General features: G+C 36.5%; 1 protein-coding gene across 4 annotated transcripts in view; it reads left to right on the top strand.

Annotated features, from left to right (window-relative positions):
• PIBF1 (progesterone immunomodulatory binding factor 1) overlaps window positions 1–21,528 on the top strand; it is a 238,647-nt gene that overhangs the window by 105,775 nt on the left and 111,344 nt on the right. For all 4 annotated transcript variants that reach the window (XM_039473143.2, XM_039473144.2, XM_074387626.1 and 1 more), the window contains exons 11-12: window positions 2,399–2,564; window positions 15,763–15,913. In XM_039473143.2, the coding sequence (XP_039329077.2) occupies window positions 2,399–2,564; window positions 15,763–15,913 (317 nt within the window). The remainder of the gene's footprint in view (window positions 1–2,398; window positions 2,565–15,762; window positions 15,914–21,528) is intronic.

The following is a 21,528-nucleotide window of genomic DNA, read 5'->3' as shown; positions in this document are numbered from 1 at the left end:
GAGTTCAAGACCAGCCTGACCAACATGGAGAAACCCTGTCTCTACAAAAAAAAAATACAAAAGTTAGCCGGGCGTGGTGGCACATGCCTGTAATCTCAGCTACTCGGGAGGCTGAGGCAGGAGAATTGCTTAAACCTAGGAGATGGACTTTGCGGTGAGCTGAGATCGCGCCATTATACTCCAGCCTGGGAAACAAGAGCAAAACTCTGTCTCAAAAAAAAAAAAAAAAAAAAAAAAAAAGAGTTTGGCAGTTTCTCAGAAAGTTAAAAATAGAGTGGCATATGACATAGCAATTCTGTTTCTAGGTATATAACCGAGAGAATGAATTTATGTTTATACAAAAACTTGTACATAAATGTTTATGGTAGCATTATTCATCATAGCCCAAAATCAGAAACAACCCAAACGTCCATCAACTGATGATGGATAAGCAAAATGGGATATAGTTATACAATTGAATGTTATTCAGTCATAAAAAGGAATGAAAATGTTGATTCTTGCTACAGCATGAGTGAACCTTGAAGACATCAGAAGGCCACATATTATATGATTGCATTTATATGAAATGTTCAGAGTAAGTAAACTTTTAGAGACAACAAGTAGATCAGTGGTTGTCAGGCCTGGATGAAGAGGAGAATGGGGAGTGACTAATGGACATGGGGATTTTTTTAAGGTAATTAAAATGTTTTTAATTAGATAATGATGTGCAATTTTGTAAATAAGCTAAAAACCACAGATTTTGTGTGTGTGTGTGTACTTTGGAAGTGAATTTTATGGGATATGAATTATGTCTCAATAAAAAATCAGGTTTGCTTTTCTATATAAAAAGGAATTTTTAAATAAAATTGTAAAGAGTTTTACATAATTAATGCCAGGATTTCCCAAAAAAGTTAATCACAAAAACTGACATTCACTTTAAAGCTTCACTGTATATTCATGTGAAATGTGCATTGTATGGCGCGTCCACCAATCTGAATATGAGAGTGCCAGACATGAAGTAGTCCATGTTGTATATCTAATGCCCATCTCTGATTATATTTTGAATGTTATTTTCACTTACAGGAGTAAATTAGCCTTTAAAAAGCATTTCAAAGTTTATCTTGCCTCAGAAATATCAACTAAGAATATTATGTAATAGCAGAAAGACTATTGCTGTGATGTGTAATATAAAATTGGGCTTGAGACCCAAACTGAAATGTACTAGCAGTGTGTTCCTGTTTAAAAAATTATTTGACGTCTCTGAGCCTCAGGTTCTTCATCTGCAAAATACCTAGCAGGTCCATCATAAGGATTAAATGAGATACCATAGATAAAACAGACTATGCTCTCTGCTTCCCTGCTCTGCACATATCTCACGTTTCTTCTCCCTAGAACACTTCCCACCCCTTAACTCCTCCTGACACACACACACACACACACACACGCACACCCTACACAAACCAAGTTAGGTCTCCTTCATATATGTTCCCATTGAACGTGAACCTAGGGATTACCCTATTGAAGCACTTACCATACTCCATTGAATTTTCATGTTTATTTACCTGTTTTCCCCAGAAAACTATTCTTTTAAAAAGCAATATTTTATCTACCAGTGTATATGCATTACCTAACATACTGACTAGCTCAATAAATATTTGAATAAATGAATTTTAATAACATCTAGCATTATACTGGGTTCATAATAGCTCACTGAAAAGACATAGCATGTCTGTATTTTGCTTTCTGTTAGAATACAGTCAACCTTAAGTATTTTCTAATTTATAATAGGTGGTGATTTATATGTTAAGTGGAAATGTTTTTTATTACTAGTTATACCTATGGAATGAAGAGAATGTTTCTTATCTGAGTTGTAATAGCCTACTTGTAGGTCTGTATTTATCTTCACAGTTTACACATTACTTTTTTTTCTTGTAATATCAAGATATATGTATATTTACTACGTTTATTTTACAAGTGTTTCATGAATTTGTAGTTTAATGTGCCTATTTCATGACTTTCTTCTCCATCTGATATTATTTAGACTTAGGATGAAATAGCAAGCTTAGAAACAATGCCATAGATTTAAGAAGGCCTATGAAAAGTATAGAAATTAAATCAGTCTAAACAATATAACTGAAATTTGCTCTTGCCATTTTTTATTTTAAATGTACAAAATAATAGGAAATATTTTGGAGTGGAAGGAATGAAAATAAGAGTAGAATGGTGAAAGTTAATTGATATGTTCACTGGAATTACATATTTTCATACATATATCTATCTAAATTATGAAAGCTTTGCTGAATAAATATAAATTATTAACTGCACAAATATGGGAGAGTAGAAAATGCAGAAGTTTATGTTTATATAAGTCACTAAGACTGCTTTCTTTAGAGTGACATAACCATTCTGCTTCTTGCAGGTACAGAGAACTGCAGCTTAGTACAGAAAGCAAAGTAACAGAATTTCTCCATCAAAGTAAGTTAAAATCTTTTGAAAGTGAGCGTGTTCAACTTCTACAAGAGGAAACGGCAAGAAATCTCACACAGTGTCAATTGGAATGTGAAAAATATCAGAAAAAATTGGAGGTACATGTACAAGCCTTTCTTTCAACATTAGCATGGCATGTAAGCTCCCTAAGTACAAGATTTATATTGAACTTTATTTCTCCTATAGGACGTGGCACTACCCTGCACGGAAAAAACACAAGGAAATATGTATTTCAGAAAGATGTATACTGAAAAGTACTGGAATTGTTGGGAAACAAAAAAAGTGGAAAAAGATCTCATTCACAATAGCAACCAAAAATATATATGACTTGGAATATTTTTAATAAGAACAGTGCAGAATCTATATAAAGAAAATTATAGAACTTCACTGAGATATATGAAATGAATCACCATGTTTCTAGTAGGGAATAAAGTATGCAGTTTTTCAGTTTTCATCAAATAATATGATATGTTTATGTCTAATCAAATGCCAGCATATTTTTTAACTGAAAATAATTCTATAGTGTTACTGGAGGGAAAAACATACAGAATAGTTAATATTTTTAAAGTGCTTTTTAAAAAGAAGTAATGGAAATATATATCACATTTTAAAGTGTGTTCTGAGGCAAGAATAATTAAACTGCACACAAAATTAGTTCACAAATGGTATAAAATGTAAAGCCCCGAAACACATTTACATAAATTTCCTAAGAATTTATACATGGTAAAGGTCATATTTCAAATCAGTAGAGAAAGTATGGATTGCACAATAAATGATACTGTGATAATCATTTGAATATTTAGAGAAAGTAGTTGAATCAATGCCTCATACCATATAGCAAAATTAAACTCAGATGGATTACTAAGCTACATATTTGTGTGTGTGTGTGTGTGTGTGTGTGTGTACGTACATATGTACACACACACATATATATGGAGGTAGAAAGCCTCGGACAAGTTTTCAAGCCCTACTGTGTGTGTGTGTGTGTGTGTGTGTGTACATATATATATATATGTGTGTACATATATATGTACACACACACTTTTATAGCTGCACAGACACACTATATATATGAAAGTATTAGAAGTAAATACAGATGAGCCAGGTGCAGTGGCTCATGCTTGTAAATCTAGCACTTTAGGAGGCTAAAGTGGGTGGATCACCTGAGGTCAGAAGTTCAAGACCAGCATGGCCAGCATAGTGAAACCCCTTCTCTACTAAAAAACTGTAAAAATTAGCCAGGTGTGTTGATGCACACCTGTAGTCCCAGCTACTTCGGGGTTCAGGTAGGGAGGATTGCTTGAGCCCAGGAGGTTGAGGCTGCAGTGAGCTGAGATCACGCCACTGCACTCTAGCCTGGGCAGCAGAGCAAGACTCTGTCAAAAAAAAAAAAAAAAAAAAAACTTAAAAATTAAATACAGATGAAATTATATCTGATGTTTACATCTGTTAATCTGATGAAAGCAAGGAAAGAAATCATAGGAATAATAAAACCTGAATTTATTTTTAAAATATAATATTAAAGGCAAAATAGAAACTGAAAAATATTTGTGTTAAATATGAGCAAGGGGTTATGTCCTTAATTTTAAAAGATATTTTATCAAGAGAACATGCCTTCCCCTTCTGCATAAATAAGTGGAAAAAAGGAATGGACCATTTCCAAGAAAAGAAATGCAAATTACTAATAATAAATGAAAATGTGAATTCTCACTGATAATTACAGAAATATACATTTAAGGCTCAGCATGGTGGCTCACACCTGTAATCCAAGCACTTTGGAGGCCAAGGCAGGCGGATCACCTGAGGTCAGTAGTTCAAGATCAGCCTGACCAACATGGTGGAACCCCGTCTTTAAATAAATTTAAAAATATATATATATAAAAATTTAATCTTTTTTGTTACCTTTATATAGGTCTGTGTGTTGTTTTTATAGTGCTGGAAAGACACTTAAGTGGGAAATCTCATGAGTTAGAAAATGGAACAGCCTTTCTGGACACTATGGTAATCTACGTTAAAGGACTTAAAAAGTTGATCCAGATTGTGAATTTTAGCTCCAGGTTGATTTCAAGAACAAACAGCAATCCTGAAAGGACCCACAGACCATCTGAAGGAAACAGACAGCACCTGCAGAACCCAGGAGACACTCCAGATACTCTGGGAGGTAGAAAGCCTCGGACAAGTTTTCAAGCCCTACTTGTTCTCAGCCTGGAAACAGACTGTTGCATGGGCTGTTGCATGGAACACAGTGAGAGTGAGATTAGCCCTTCAGTTTTTGTGAAAGCTGGGTGAGGCCTTTGACTGCCAGCTTTCCCCCACTTCCCTGACAACCTGCATGACTCAGCAGGCAGTCATAATCCTCCTAGGTACACAACTCCTGTGACTGGGAATCTCACTCCCATTCCCCAAAGCAGCCACAGCAAGACCCACCAGGGAGAGTCTGAGCTCTGAAACACCTAACCCCACCCCTACCTGATGGTCCTTCCCTACCCACCCTGGTAGCAGAAGACAAAGGACATATAATCTTGGGAGATCTGGAGCCCCACCCACTGCTGGTCCTTCTCCACATAGCTGATGCTTTCTGGAAAGCACCACCTCCTGGCAGGAGCCAATCAGCAGAAAAACAGAGCATTAAACCTCCAAAACTAAGAACTTTCATGAAGTCCATTGTACTCTCTGCCACCTCCACCTGAATAGGTGCTGGTCTCCATGACGGAGAGACTCATAGGCAGTTCACATCATAAGACTCTATGCAGAAACCCCCAGTACCAGCTCAGAGCTGGGTAGACTCTGCTGGGTGGCTAGACAACAGTCACTCCAGTTCAGCTCACAGGAAGCCACATCCCCAGGAAAAGGGGGAGAGTACTACATCAAGGGAACACCCCATGGGACAAAAGAATCTGAACAACAGCCTTCAACCCTTGACCTTCCCTCCGATGGAGCCTACCCAAGTGAAAAGGAACTAGAAAACCAACCCTCATCAAAACAAGATTCGTCAGCACCTTCCACAAAGTACACTAGTTCACCAGCAGTGTATGCAAACCAAGAAGAAATCCCTGATTTAACTGAATTCAGGAGGTTAGTTATTAAGCTAATAAGGGAAGAACCAGAGAAAGGCAAAGCCTAATACAAGGAAATTCAAAAAACAATACAAGAAGTGAAGGGAGAAATATTCAAGGAAATAGCTTAAAGAAAAAAAACAATCAAAAATTCTGTAAACTTTGGACATGCTTTTAGAAATGTGAAATGCTCTGGAAAGTCTTAGAAATAGAAATGAACAAGTAGAAGAAAGAAATTCAGAGCTCAAAGACAGAGTCTTCAAATTAACCCAATCCAACAAAGACAAAGAATAAGAAAATATGAACAAAGCCTCCAATAAATTTGGGATTATGTTAAACAACCAAACCGAAGAACAATCAGTGTTCCTGAGGAAGAAGGCAATTCTAAAAGCTGGAAAGGTCGTCGGTAAAGCCTGAGTCCTGTCCTCTCGCTCTCCTCCCTGGGCAACATGAGCTTCACTACTTGCTTCACCTTTTCCACCAACTACTGGTCTGTGGGCTCCCTGCCAGGTGCCCAGCTACAGTGCCAGGCCGGTCAGCAGCGCAGCCAGCGTCTGTGCAGGTGCCAGGGGCTCTGGTTCCTGCATTTCTGTGTCGCTCCACTAGCTTCTGGGATGGCATGGGGGCCAGGGGCCTGGCTGCAGGGATGGCTGGGACTCTGGCAGGAATGGGAGGCATCCAGAACAAAAAGGAGACCATACAAAGCCTGAATGACTGCCTGCCCTCCTACCTGGACAGATTGAGGAGCCTGGAGACTGATAACTAGAAGCTGGAGAGCAAACTCCTGAAGCATCTGGAGAAGAAGGGACTCCAGGTCAGAGACTGGGGCCATTATTCAAGACCATCAAGGACCTGAGGGCTAAGATCTTTGTAAATACTGGCCTACAAGCCCAGATTGCTAGCTCTGGGTTGACCGTGGAGGTAGATGCCCCCAAATCTCAGGACCTCACCAAGATAACAACAGACATCTGGGCTCAATATGACGAGCTTGCTCGGAAGAACCCAGAGGAGCTGGACAAGTACTGGTCCCAGCAGATTGAGGAGAGCACCACAGTGGTCACCACACAGTCTGCTGAGATTGGAGCAGCTGAGATGATGCTCACAGAGCTGAGACATATGGTCCACTCCTTGGAAATCGACCTGGACTCCATGAGATCAGCTTGGAAAACAGCCTGGGGGAGGTGGAGGCCTGCTACACCCTGCAGATGCAGCAGCTCAGTGTGATCCTGCTGCACCTGGAGTCAGAGCTGGCACAGACCTGGGCAGAGGGACAGCACCAGGCCCAGGAGTACGAGGCCCTGCTGAACATCAAGGTCAAGCTGGAGGCTGAGATTGCCACCTACCGTCGCCTGCTGGAAGATGGCGAGGACTTCAGTCTTGGTGATGCCCTGGACAGCAGCACCTCCATGCAAACTCTCCAAAAGACCACCACCCACCGGATAGTGGATGGCAAAGTGGTGTCTGAGACCAACAACACCGAAGTTCTGAGACATTAAACCAGCAGAAGCAGGGGACCCTGCTGGTAATTGAGGAAAATTTCCCTGGCCTTGCTAGAGACCTAGACATGGATATACAAGAAGCACAAAGAACACCTGGAGAATTAATGCATCACAAAAAGATTTTTGCCTAGACATATCATCATCAGGTTATCCAAAGTTAAGACAAAGGAAAGAATCTTAAGAGCTGTGAGACAGAAGTACCAGGTAACCTATAAAGGAGAACCTATCAGATTAACAGCAGATTTCTCCACAGAAACCCTACAAGCTGAAAGGGATTGGGGCCCTATCATCAGCCTCCTCAAATAGCCAAGAATTTTGTATCCAGCGAAACTAAGCATCATAAATGAAGGAAAGATACAGTCATTTTCAGACAAATAGTGAGAGAATTCACCATTACCAAGCCACCACTACAAGAACTGCTAAAAAGAGCTCTAAATCTATATCAGAACAAAATCTCTTTAGAGCATAAATCACATAGGACCTAAAAAAAAATACAAATAAAAAAAAGTAAAAACAAGAAAAAAAGTACACAGGCACCAAAAAGCATGATGAATGCAATGATGCCTCACATTTCAATACTAACATTGTATATAAATGGCCTAAATGCTCCAATTAAAAGATAACAGAACCACAGAATAAGAACTCACCAACTATCTGCTGCCTTCAGGGGACACACCTAACACAAAAGGATTCACATAAACTTACAGGGATGGAAAAAGGCATTTCGTGCAAATGGACACCAAAAGCAAGCAAAAATTACATTATCATCTCAACAGATGCAGAAAAAGCATTCGACAAAATCCAGCATCCCTTTATGATTAAAACCCTCAGCAAAATCAGCATACAAGGGACACACCTTAATGTAATAAAAGCTATCTATGACAAACCTACAGCCCACATAATACTGAATGGGGAAAAGATGAACAGGAACAAGACAGGGATGCCCACTCTCTCTCACCACCACTCTTCAACATAGTACTGGAAGTCCTAGCCAGAGCAATCAGACAAGAGAAAGAAATAAAGGCATCCAAATCAGTAAAGAGGAAGTCAAACTGTCCCTGTTTGCTGATATCATGATTGTTTACCTTGAAACCCCTAAGGACTCCTCCAGAAAGCTCCTAGAACTGACAAAACAATTCAGCAAAGTCTCCAGATACAAGATTAATGTATACAAATCAGTAGCTCTTCCGTACACCAGCAGCGACCAAGTGGAGAGTCAAATCAAGAACTCAACTCCTTATACGATAGCTGCAAAAAAAATAAAATACTTAGGAATATGCCCAACAAAGGAGTTGAAAAACCTTTACAAGGAAAACTACAAAGCGCTGCTGAAAGAAATCATAGATGACACAAACAAATGGAAACACATCCCATGCTCTCGGATGGGTAGAATCGATGTTGTGAAAATGACCATACTGCCAAAAACAATCTACAAATTCAGTGCAGCCCTCGTCAAAATACCACCATTATTCTTCACAGAGTTAGGAAAAACAATTCCATCAAAAAGTGGGCTATTGGCATGAATAGACAATTCTCAAAGAAGATACACAGATGTCCAGTACACATATGAAAAAATGCTCAACATCACTAATGATTAGGAAAATGCAAATCAAAATCACAATATGATACCACCTTACTCCTACAAGATTGGCCATAATCAAAGAATCAAAAACAGTAGCCGGGTGTGGTGGCTCATGGCTGTAATCCCAGCCTTTTGGGAGGCCAAAGTGGGCAGATCACCTGAGGTCAGTTCGAGATTAGCCAAGCCAACATGGTGAAACCCAGTATCTATTAAAAATTTTTAAATTAACTGGGCATGGTGGCAGATGCCTATAATCTCAGCTACTCTGGAGGCTGAAGTAGGAAAATCACTGGAACTCAGGAGGAAGAGGTTGCAGTGAGCTGAGATCGTGCCACTGTACTCCAGCCTGGGCAACAAGAGCAAGACTCCCTCTCAAAAAAAACCCAAAATAACAGATATTGGTATGGATGCAGCAATCAGAGAACACTTCCACACTGCTGGTGGGAATGTAAACTAGTACAGCTGCTATGGAAAACAGTGTGGAGATTCTTGAAAGAACTGAAAGAACTACCATTTGACCCAGCAGTCCCACTACTGGGTGTCTACTCAGAGGAAAAGCAGTCATTTTTAGGAAAAAATACTTGCACACACGTGTTTATAGCAGCACAGTTCACAATTGCAAAATCATAGAACCAACCCAAATGCCCATCAATCTAGTGGATAAAGAAACTGTGATATGTATATATCACAGTGTGTATATATGTGTGTATATATATTTATGATGGAATACTACTCCGTAAAGTGAAATGAATTAATAGCATTTGCAATAACCTGGATGAGACTGGAGACTATTACTGTAAGTGAAGTCACTCAGGAGATTGGAGACTATTATTCTAAGTGAAGTGACTCAGGAATGGAAAACCAAACATTGCATGTTCTCATGTGGGAGCTAAGCTATGAGGACGCAAAGGCATAAGAATGATACAGTGGACTTTGCGGACTTGAGGGGAAGACTGAGATAGGGGCGGTGGATAAAGACTGCAAATATGGTGCACTATATACTGCTCCTGTGATGGGTGCACCAGGATCTCACAAATGACTGCCAGAGAACTTATTCATGTAACCAAATACCACCTGTACTCCAATAACAATGACCATGTGGCTTAAGAAAAAAAAAAGAATTGATTGTTGGCATCTGGGCCCATAATCTCTGCTTTAGTAGGCAATATGCCAAGGGTGTGATATTAATCTTTCCTCAGCTTTTAAATATTAAGTAAACTCCCAAAATAAAATGGAAAAAAAAAAAGCCGATCCAGTAATTTTACTTAAAGGAATTTTGTCTAAGGAAATAGTAAGTGATACATATAAAGGTTTATATAAATGATACATGTCACAGCATTATTTATTATGTAAAAATTGGAAGTAAATGTCCAACAGTAGATAAAGTTTTCAATTAGCATATTATAAATCGTGTATTTTGCTGTGTCCATGCACAGCATGTTCTGGGTATTTTAGAATTGGGGGAAAGTCTCATTAAAAACACGGAATGAAGTTATGAAATTAGTATGGTCTTGACTGTGGTTTACATGTTCAGTGAAAATCATCAGTATATATAGAAAAACGTTTGAAGGAAATATATCCAATTTTTTTTTTTTTTTTTTTTTTTTTTTTTTTGAGACGGTCTCCTGCTATGTCTCCCAAGCTGGAGTACAGTGTCGCAATCTGGGCTCACTGCAACCTCTGCCTTCCCGGTTTAAGCTGTCCTCTCACCTCAGCCTCCCAAATAGCTGGGATTACAGGCATATGCCACCATGCCTAGCTAATTTTTTTGTGTTTTTAGTAGAGATGGGGTTTCACCATGTTGACCAAACTAGTTCCAAACTCCAGACCTCAAGTGATCCCCCTGCCTCAGCCTCCCAAAGTGCTAGGATTATAGGCATGAGCCACCACACCTGGCCAAATATATCCAGATATTAAAGTTTATTTCTAAATGGTATGATTATGGGTGATTTTTATTTCTTCATTCCCCCCACTAGACAAAGGCCTTTTTAAAAATATGTTCCTAGGTCTCAGCCAGAGTCTGGCACATAGTTAATTGAATTGGTAGTATGCAGTGCTTTCTAACTGAACATCCGTTAGGCAGTAAGCACTGTGCTGGGCCTGATTACACACACAAATTTTAAGAAATAATTCCTATCTTCAGGAAACTAAGAATTTTGAACAGGGCTTTGAATAGAGCTTCCGGTAATGATGGAAATGTTTTAATCTGCACTATCCAGTTTAGTAGCCACTCACCACATGTGGCTATTTAGCACTTGTGGCTATTTGGTATTTAGGAACCAAGCTTCTTAAATTAAATTCAATTAAATCTAAAATTAGTGGCGTGTAGCTAGTGGCTCTGGTATTGCATGCTCTATATGTTCTTACTGTTGGGCAGTGGTAGGGTTTGAAAATTTTCTCCTTAGTTTTATCATTAAAAAAAAAAAAAGAAAAAAGAAAAAAAAAAAAAAAAAAACAAGTTCTTTTCTACCCAAATAGAATTTCTTCTAGCAGTATTGGGTAGGGATTGGCCTGTGGGCTTTAGGCTCAGCAGACCTAAGATTTGAACCCAGTTACTCACCACTCTCTGGATAAATTACTAATTTTCTTTGGGAATAATAACAGTAGCAACTGCTTCAAAACGTTGTTATAGAGAATCTGTTTGGCTCATATAAAACAACCATTTTTGCTCAGTACCAATTCGTAGAAGTCCTCAAAATATTGTTTTGATGCTATAGAATTTTGTTTTAGTTAAAGTTAGGAAATGCTAGGAAAATGAAATATCCTTTCCCAAAAGGTAATTATTTGTTGGATAAAAAATAGTTTTTTTCACTTTTCAGACCCCACAATAGTGTGCCCACTGATAAACTCAAGCATTTTACTCTTCCAGTTTTCCTTTCTGCATATGAAAGTTTCTTTTACAGTTACAAAAATACGAAATTATAGGTCATTAACAGAAACTAAAATGCAAAGAAACAAAGTTATTCAAGTAGAAGCCTTTCTCAATTGCAATTTGGATATTAAAATATTTTCCCCCAACTTCTAATGCAATTCAGTTACAGGATAAATATCACAAAATATTTATGATTAAGGACTGGTTTGTCCTTAATCTGGAAATACATGTATTCCATATGTTTGTCATTTATCCAAAATGTTTTTTTTTTTTTTTTTGAGACAGAGTTCCACTTTATCACCCTGGCTGGAGTGCAGTGGCGCCATCTTGGTTCATTACAACCTCCACCTACCAAGTTAAAGTGATTCTTTGTGCCTCAGCCTTTCAAGTAACTGGGACTATAGGCACGTGCCACCAAACCTAGCTAATGTTTGTATTTTTAGTAGAGATGGGGTTTCACCATGTTGGGCATGCTGATTTCAAACTCCTGACCTCAGATGATCCACCTGCCTCGTCCTCCCAAAGTGTTGGGATTACAAGCATGAGCCACTGCGCCCATCAAAATATTTCTTTTTTAATGGTATTCATTTGATATTTTAAGACCACATAATATGGAAAATACACTTATAGTACTAGGTGACAATATCCCTTTACACAGCTATATGTACTAGATTTTTTTTTAATTTATAAGGTGAAAATAAAAGATTTCAAAGTTAAGGGGTTTCTAACAAACTAGCCTTAACTCATTTTAATATTTTATTTCTACCTTTTTATTCTAGAGAAGTTATATTATTTAGTATCACACAACTAGTAAGTGACTAAACTGTGATTAGACCTCAACACCTGACAAACCTCACTTTAAATCCCATACTTTTAACCACCACAATATTTAATAATATTTATAATCTCTCCAAGATTGCACTTCTGAAAAGTACTCTGATTAGTGGAACTAAAGGGTCTCGGAAAATAAAGCCTTAGTGAAAAACATAAAAGTGTATTAAATATATTTATGTATGTTTAAAAAGGCATAAGCCAAATTTGTAAATGGTGTCTGTCTACAAAAGCAAATCAATGTTCAGTATTTAAAACTTTTTTCATACATTTTCTTCAGGAAAATGCTGCAGAGTCATAATCTGTTGCAGGTGGTTCACCCACACATCCTATTTTATTGCCTTTAGCTGATTACAAACCAAATTGATTTTATAACCTCAAAAAAACTGCAACTTGCAGTTTGTAATAGACCTGTCCACTTGTTCTCTGGATGCAGGTGACTAGTAATTATTATGCTCTTTGTTTAAAGGTCTTATATGGAAAAACACCTTTCTAAGAAATGGTATGGTTCTAAAGTTTCGGGTTGATGAAACTAAGGCTTGAGGGAATTTCTTAACATTGTGTGCCTCTATTAAACTGAAGCCTGGAGAAGACAAGGGTTATCATGTATCATTGTGTCACCAGTGCCTCTCTCATAATGAATCCTCAGTAAATACTTGATTAATAAATGGTTTGATTGAGTATAATATAGTACCATCATTTGAATCTTTTGTTGTGGTGGGAGGTGGATTCTGGAAAGTATTTCTAAGACAATTCTTATTTATAATTAATTTATAGAGAAATAATTTCATGATGGAAAAGATAATGGGCTTTTTTGGGCTTTTACCCCAATATTCTCATTAACTGTTAACTTGGGGATGATTTATTTTTGCTTTATTATTAATTGGCAAAGGATCCCAAAACATTGGCTTTATATATTTGTCTCTGTTTAAGCAAAATTATAATTTAGTATTATCATGCAGTTAATTTTTGTATTATCATTCAGTTAATCTATTATTCAAATGAAGGAAAATTTTACTGCAAGAACTTGACATTTAATGGATTCCTAAAACTAATTGGCTTATTTTATGTTTCCATGTTTAAACTGAAATGTTCATGTATTGATTTTTACAGAAAAAAAAAATTTAATATTATAGTATTCCGTGGGTCCAATAGTCAAGTTCTCTTTGGCTTTTCAGAAACAGTAATAGGTTTACTTATAACAACCACTCAGACAAATCCACAGAAACAGAAAATTATCTAATATGGGGTACCAGAGGTATTGGGACATATCCCACATCAGTAGTTTCTCAGGACCTCTTTCATGTTATAAAGAGATTTTTAAAATTTTATCTCTCATAATACTTTTTAAATCTTTTCTTAAAATAATACATAATATCCAATCTTTAACATTTTGATTCCTTATCTCTAATAATTTCTCCAACTTTTCTTTATGTGGTGTTTTTGCTGGGAGAAGTGGGGTACAAATGAAAAAGTATCATCTCTGCAGTGGGAATAGTCATTTAACACTGCCTTTACTGATGCTCTCTTTCGACAGTGGAATTGGTATCAGCAACAAGATTCTTAATAAATTACATCCCAATGTAACGAAATCCATGGAAGCCCCAGATAACACAGTCCCAGCAAACAAGAATAAAGAAGAAATAATGCTAAAACACACATTTTGTTTTCTCTGACCCAACCCGAGCCACTGGATATCACTGTAAAAATGTTGTCGCATTTTATTCCTTTGCCACTTTCCAAAGGAATTTATATGGAGAGTGAGGGATAATGTTTTGTTTACTTTGGGGGAAAGTTTTGCTGAAAATTGAAGGAATGACCTGAAGTGAGTTAAGGAAAATTACATTGTAATTTCTGCTCATTAAGAACTATAAATAGGTCCTTTTCCCTTTTTTCACATCACAAAAAAACATATACCTTTTTTTTGGGCTTGAGAGTTTTGCTCTTTCACCCAGGCTGGAGTACAGTGAAGTTACCTTGGCTCACTGCAACCTCTACCCTCCCGGGTTCAAGAGATTCTTCTGCCCCAGGCTCCACACTAGCTGGGACCACAGGCGCCTGCTATCACACTCCAACTAATTTGTGTTTTTAGTAGAGATGGGGTTTCACCATGGTGGCCAGGCTGGTCTCCCAGCCCATAATCATATACTTTTTTTTTTTTTATAAGTATATGTGCTGCCAAAGTGAGCACAATCAAACACGTTTTTTAAGGTGAACTTTATGTCATTAGAGAAAATAGTTGTCTTTAAGTGTTTAATTGTAGAGAATTCATGATAATTATATTAGTGGAACTCTATTTGCATGAGCTGTTTCATACAGAATTGTCATACAATTATATTTCTTAAAATAGCAATAGTACTTCTCAATCCTTAACTATATTCTACGTACTCAACTAAGCACTGTAAATTTACCATCTCATTTAATTCTTTCAACAATGTTTTAAGGTAGGCCTATAAAGAATAAGTAATTACGTAAGATCACAGCTAATAAGTGTCAAAACCATTATTGAAATCCAAATCTTTCTGTCTCCAAACCATATTATTCACTGTAGTAGTTTGTTGCCTCTCAGGAAACAGTATATTACTTATGCTGTGTTAGGAAGCAGGTGTAATCCACTCCATAATTTAGTCTGTAATAGTAAGGAAATGTTCTAGATAATTGGAATTTAAGCATCAAAACATTTCTTTATCACTAGATGCATCTGTTTTTTTAGTTAATTTATTGTTGTCATCATGGAGTTTCCTTCACTGAATTATCACTGGAGTGTAGGATTTTTTGCTTATATACAAAATGACTATAATTTCTATGCCTTTTGCATCTCATTTTTAATGTGCTTTAATACTTACTTTCTTCACAAAGGCATTTTCTGATACAGCCTCCAGCAGCACTTCACATTTACCTTTTGATTTGCTGCTTTAAATGTATCACTGTTCAGAAAACCAGAAATTTTATTAAGATCTTAATAAGAGTAGATTCAATAAGCTCCGATGAAAAATTGAAGGACTTATTGTCAGTTTATCATTTTTATAAACAGCTTTGTAAGCCTCTCTCAAATAGCTTTGATTGCCAGATAAATGACCTCTATGTAAATATGACTTTCTATTTTTTTAATTCTAACAAGCAAATGCTAATATTACTCCTGTAATTATTCCTAATTTTAAATTTGTTTTTTATTCAGCTTATAAAGTAAGGATAAGGTGCTTCATAATTTTCGGTTAAATACAATTGAATTATTTACCTTAGAGATAAATAAATAAGTTTAATTTCCTCATTAGTCATCTTAATTGAGCTACTTTCTCTTAATATTTAAATAATAAAAAGAAAAAAAAGCCTTATATATGCCTTGCATCATGTTTTTGTCTTAACTGTGCACCTGTTAAAAGCCTTGCATCATGTTTTTGTCTTAACTGTGCACCTATTAATTCTGCCTTTGTAATTGTTCTCTTTCACTATTAGGTTTTGACCAAAGAATTTTATAGTCTCCAGGCCTCTTCTGAAAAACGCGTTACTGAACTTCAAGCACAGAACTCAGAGCATCAAGCAAGGCTAGACATTTATGAGAAATTGGAAAAAGAACTTGATGAAATAATAATGCAGACTGCAGAAAGTAAGTCTCCCCACAAACACATGCACGTTTTTTTTCTGTCAACAAAAGAAGCCTGACATTATTTCTAAAACTATCTTGTGACCAGGCACAGTGGCTCATGCCTGTAATCGTAGCACTGTGGGAGGCCAAGGTGGGCGAATCACTTGAGATCAGGAGTTCAAGACCAGCCTGGCCAACATGATGAAACCCCGTCTCTACTAAAAATACAAAAACAAAAAACAACAAAAAAAAAACTAGCTAGGCGTGATGTCGGGTGCCTGTAATCCCAGCTACTCCAGAAGCTGAAGCAGGAGAATTGCTTGAACCTGGGAGGCAGAGGTTGCACTGAGCCTAAATCACACTACTGCACTCCAGCCCAGGCAACAGAGCAAGACAGCAAGACTCTGCTCAAAAAAAAAAAAAAAAAAAAAAAAAAGAGAAAAAATAAAACTACTTTGGTATATTTTGTTAAAATATAATTGGTGTCCATTTCTAAATAAAATTCTATATTTCAAATATTAGTTCATCTCTGTCACAGAAATCGAAGTCAAAAAAGGAACAGGTTAAGTATGATAGCTTTTATCTTTTTTTAAAATCTCATTTACTTATTCCAGAATTATTAAGTATTTGCATCTGTCAGGAACTGGGGATTAGGAGTTCATGGAAATAATTCCTGCCTCAAGGGATTTCTAGTCTAGTCTACTGGGAGAGATGAACATAATAACAAATTATTAGGCTAGCAAGATAAATGCTATAAGCATCATGTGGTATCAGTGGAAATACAAAAGAGATCATTAATTAATCCCACCTTGGAGGCAATGAATATCTAAGAGGGGAGATGACACTGGAATGAGTCTTATTTTTGAGGGGGAGTGCAGATGGACTTTTGCTCTTTTTGCCCAGGCTGGAGTTCGGTGACACTATCTCAGGCTCACCACAACCTCCGCCTCCCAGGTTTAAGCGATTCTCCTTCCTTAGCCTCCCAAGTAGCTGGGATTACAGGCATTCACCACCACACCCAGCTAATTTGGATTTTTATTAGTGGTGGGGTTTCTCCATGTTGGTCAGGCTGATCTCGAACTTAGGACCTCAGGTGATCCATTCGTCTCACCCTAAAATGCTGGGATTGCAGGCATAAGCCACTGTTCCCAACCTTGGAATGAGTCTTGAAGTACAAATAGAAATTCATTTGATGTCTTGTATTATAACCTTTGATCTTTAATTTCTATCTTCCTTTTTTTCTTTTTTTCCCTCTTGCTATGTTATCTTCCTGTCTTATCCCTAACATTAATAAATATTTTAAATTAACATTTCACCATTGGCTGTGATGTTTGCTACAGTACATTTTTTGTGTTCAAAAGTCATAACCATGGCATTCTTATAAAAATGGGTTTAAACTTCAGTTGAGGTTGAATTTGAATCTAGGTAGGGTTCTAATTATTTTAGGTACATTTTCACATAAGGACTATATTTTGTTTGTAGGGCAGTGTAAGAAAAACTTTTATTTCTTTCCTATCATTGTCGTATTTCCCATTTCTAAGGTCAGTGTCGGATGACTGCAATACTTTTTAAAATTTATCTTCAGTTTCTTCACTGGAGTCAAAGTAATCTTTGTAAAATTCAAATTTTCCTTTCATATACCTGCTTTAATGACTTTTACTGTCTTCATTAAGACAATAAAGTCAAATTTTTTACATGAATTTTTAGATTAGACTCGTGTTTATCTTTCTGCTTTTCATATCTTGCCATTCCCCTCCATGTCTTATTATTGTTTTGAAAGTTTCATACTCTTTCTCCATAACTTTGCATATGTCCTTTTGTCTAAACAAATTAGGAATAGAAGGGAACTTCCTCAGTCTGAAAAAGGGCATTTACGAAAACCAGCAGCTAAAATTGTACTTGATGGTGAAATATTGAATACTTTTCCCATAAAGAGGGAGGGTAAGACAAGGATTTGTATTTTCATGATTTATATGACTTATATTAAGCACTGTATTTGAATTCGTAACCTGTGAGATAGGATAAGAGAAGATATAAAATACATAAAAATCGGAAAGGAATAATAATGTATTTTCAGATTAGAAAACAAACACTAAAACTGGTAAGTGAATATAGCAGAACATAAAGTCATTGCCCAAAATATACTAGAAGTGAACAATTAAGAGAAGTAAGTAGCATCAAAAAACACAAAATACTTAGGAATAAATTTAAGCCGAAAAACCCTAGAGAACTTTGCTAAGATAAATTGAAGGAACCCCCCCCCCAAAAAAAATCACAAAATATATTGTGAATTCTATCAGTTTGGTGTTCTTTCAGTCATAATGGCAGCAGGCTTTTTTGCATTTCATTCATACGGAATGCAAAGGACTAGAATATCCAAAGCAATCTTGAAAAAACTTGAAGCCCTGTGTGGTGGTACACTCCTGTAGTCCCAGCTACTCAGGGGGCTGAGGCAGGAGGATTGCTTGAGCTTAGAGGTTAAAGCCTGTTGGGTGCCATGATCGTGCCTGTGAATACCCACTGGACTCCAGCCTGGGCAACATAGTGTGACCTTCTCTTCCCCACAAAAAAAGAACAAATTGGAAGATTTGCATTACCTGTTTTCAATACTTACTGTAAAGCCTCAGTTATTAGGCTGATATAGTACTGGCTTAAGGAAAGACAAATACAGAAGTGAAACAGACTAGAAAACCCAGAAATAGATCACATACTTAAATAGCAATTTCATTTTTAACAAAAGCAACAAAGCAAGCAAATGAAGAAAGGAAAGTTTGTTTAGTAAATGGTGCTAAAAAATTGGACATCTTTATGGAAATAAACTTCCATATACCAGTATTAATCTGAGATGATACCTAAATGGAATAGCTAAAACTATAAATATGTAACAAAAAATAGGTGGGTATCTTTGCAACTTGGGGTACTTAAGACTTTTTTTGACATGGCCCTTGAAAGTAATTATCATAAAAGGAAAACTAATAAAGTAGATGTCATCAAAATTTAAAACTTCTGTTCTTCAAAAGACACCATTAAGAAACAGCCAAGCCACAGACTCAAATAACCACAATTTTATATCTGACAAAGAAATGGTATCCAAAATAAGAAAACATTGAGGAGAAAATATTCACAAAACACAGATTAGACAAAAAAATTATATCCAAGTATGGTGGGCTGAAAAACACCCTTCTAGAGATGTCCATGTCCTGTTGGGCATTGTGGCTCATGCCTGTAATTCCAGCACTTTGGGAGGCCAAGGCAGGTGGATCACTAGAGCTTAGGAGTTCAAGACCAGCCTGGGCAACATGGTGAGACCCCATCTCTAAAAATAAATAAATAAAGTTGTCCTTGTCTTATTCTTTGGAACCTCTGAAAGCTGGAAAAGGCAAGGAAACAGATTTTACCATAGAGCCTCCAGAGAGAACCAGCCCTACAAAGCATTGACTTCAGACCAGTAAGACTTGATTTTTGGACTTATGACCTCTAGAACTATAAAATAATAAATTTGTGTTATTTAAAACATAAAGTCTGGCAATCTGTTACAGTACCAGTAGGAAATTAATATACCAGAATATATATTTAAAAATTCATATAACTCAGTGATTTTTTTTTTAAAAAGACCCTTTTAAAACATGGGCAAAAAGTTTAAACAAACACTTCACAAAGGAAGATAGGTGAATAGCAAATAAGCATAATAAAAGTATTCAACATTACTAGTCATGAGGGAAAAGCAGATTAAAAGCCCAGTGAGATACTACTGTATACCCACAAGAATGGCTAAAATTAGAAAGACCGACTGTACCAAATATTGGTGAGAAGTGGAGCAACTGGCAGTTTCTTACAAAATGATCAACAACCTAAACCATGATCCAGCAGTTCCCTTGCTGACCTAAGAGAAAAGAAATCATATGCACATAAAAAGATTTCCACTAGAATGTTCATAGGAAATTTATTTGTAACAGCCAAAAACTGACAACAGCCCAGGTGTTTATCTCAAAGGAAAATGGCTAATCAAACCATTATGCATTCATGTAGTAGAATGAATTTTCTCCTCACTTAAAAGAAACAAACAATTGACTTACTCAACAACATGGAGGAATCTGAAAAACATACTTAGTGTAAGAAGCCTTTCTGAAAAAAGTTCATACTATATGGTTAAATTGATATAATGTTCTTGAAAAGGCAGAAGTAATCTATGATGAAAAAAATCAAGGGGTAGGGCATAAAAAAATTTTTTTAAGTATTTTAGAAAGAAAATCACAACTGTAGTGGTCTCTAAAAGATGATTGTCACCAAGAATTAACTGAGAAAAGTGACATGATAGAACTTTGCAGGGTGTTCAAATGTTCTGTATATGTTGATAAGGTTTGTGCAACACTTGTGTATACATTTCAAAACTTGTTGAATGGTAGACTTAATAAAATTTATACATGATGACAGTTACAAATCTTATTTTTTAGAAAAGAATGGAATAAATACTGAACTGTAATTGATGATTTGCATGTTAAACTGTTGAGGAGTGAAGTGTGCAAATGTCCGAAACTTTCTTTGAAATACATTTAAAAAAAAAAAACACAGATTCATGGAAACAGGGATGGATATGGGTGTAATAAACACATAGTACAATGTTTGATTTAGAATCCAGATGTCGGAGCCAGGCACAGTGGCTCACACCTTTAACCCCAGCACTTTGGGAGGCCAAGCAGGACGATTGCTTCAGCCCAGAAGTTTAAAGCCAGCCTGGGCAACATGGCAAGACGCCCTCTCTAGAAAAAATTTAAAAATGAACCAGGCATGGTGGTGCCAGCTACATAGGAGGGTGAGGCGGGAGGATCGCCTGAGAGCATCAATAGAGGCTGCAGTGACTGTGTTCATGCCACTGCACTTCAGCCTGGGCAACAGATTGAGACCTTGTCTCAAAAAATTCCAGATGTTGAGTATAGGGATGTATACTGTAAAGGTTTTTCAGTGTGCCCCTGTGTATAAATGTTTTCTTAAAAGCTTCAGAAAAAGTACAGAAATTAATTTTTATTACATTCTAAACCAACTTCAAATAAAATATACTGTAAGATCAATAACTTCCAGTTTTCTGTCCATTCACATTTGAAATTAGAATACATCTTATCCTTATTTAATGAATACTTACTGATTAACTAAAATTTCAAAGAAATGAGCACAGACTTTTTTTATTACTACATTATTTACAATTTTCAAAGGCTTGCCACTTAATTGAAAATTTCAGCTGACATGAAGAATCTTAGGCTTCATTTATTAAGGTGTAACCACAGCAAATTATCCTATTTATACTTGTATTGCTTTCTGTAATCAAATAAATATTATTTGTATATTTGAGGAATTTAGCTTTCAAAGATTGCAAGTTGTTGAAAGTACATGTATTGCCTAAAAACTAAATAAACTCAAATTAGGAAAAAAAAAAACCCTACATTTCTAGTTGTTAAATTCAGTTACCTGCTGCACATTCTCATCCTACTTAGAACCTCCACTAGGCATTTGTCTAATTTCTCAGAACTTTCTTCTCTTTGCTTCTTGAATCATCTGCCTTTGATTGTTTATTTTCTATCGCTTAACTATTTTCTGGATAATCTTATCCCTTTCCACAACTTCAATTACTATCAATAGAC

Source organism: Saimiri boliviensis, chromosome 16, assembly GCF_048565385.1.
Source record: "Saimiri boliviensis isolate mSaiBol1 chromosome 16, mSaiBol1.pri, whole genome shotgun sequence".
Lineage (NCBI taxonomy): Eukaryota > Metazoa > Chordata > Mammalia > Primates > Cebidae > Saimiri > Saimiri boliviensis.
The sequence above is the reverse complement of the archived record's forward strand: the minus strand, read 5'-3'. Positions and strand labels throughout refer to the sequence as shown.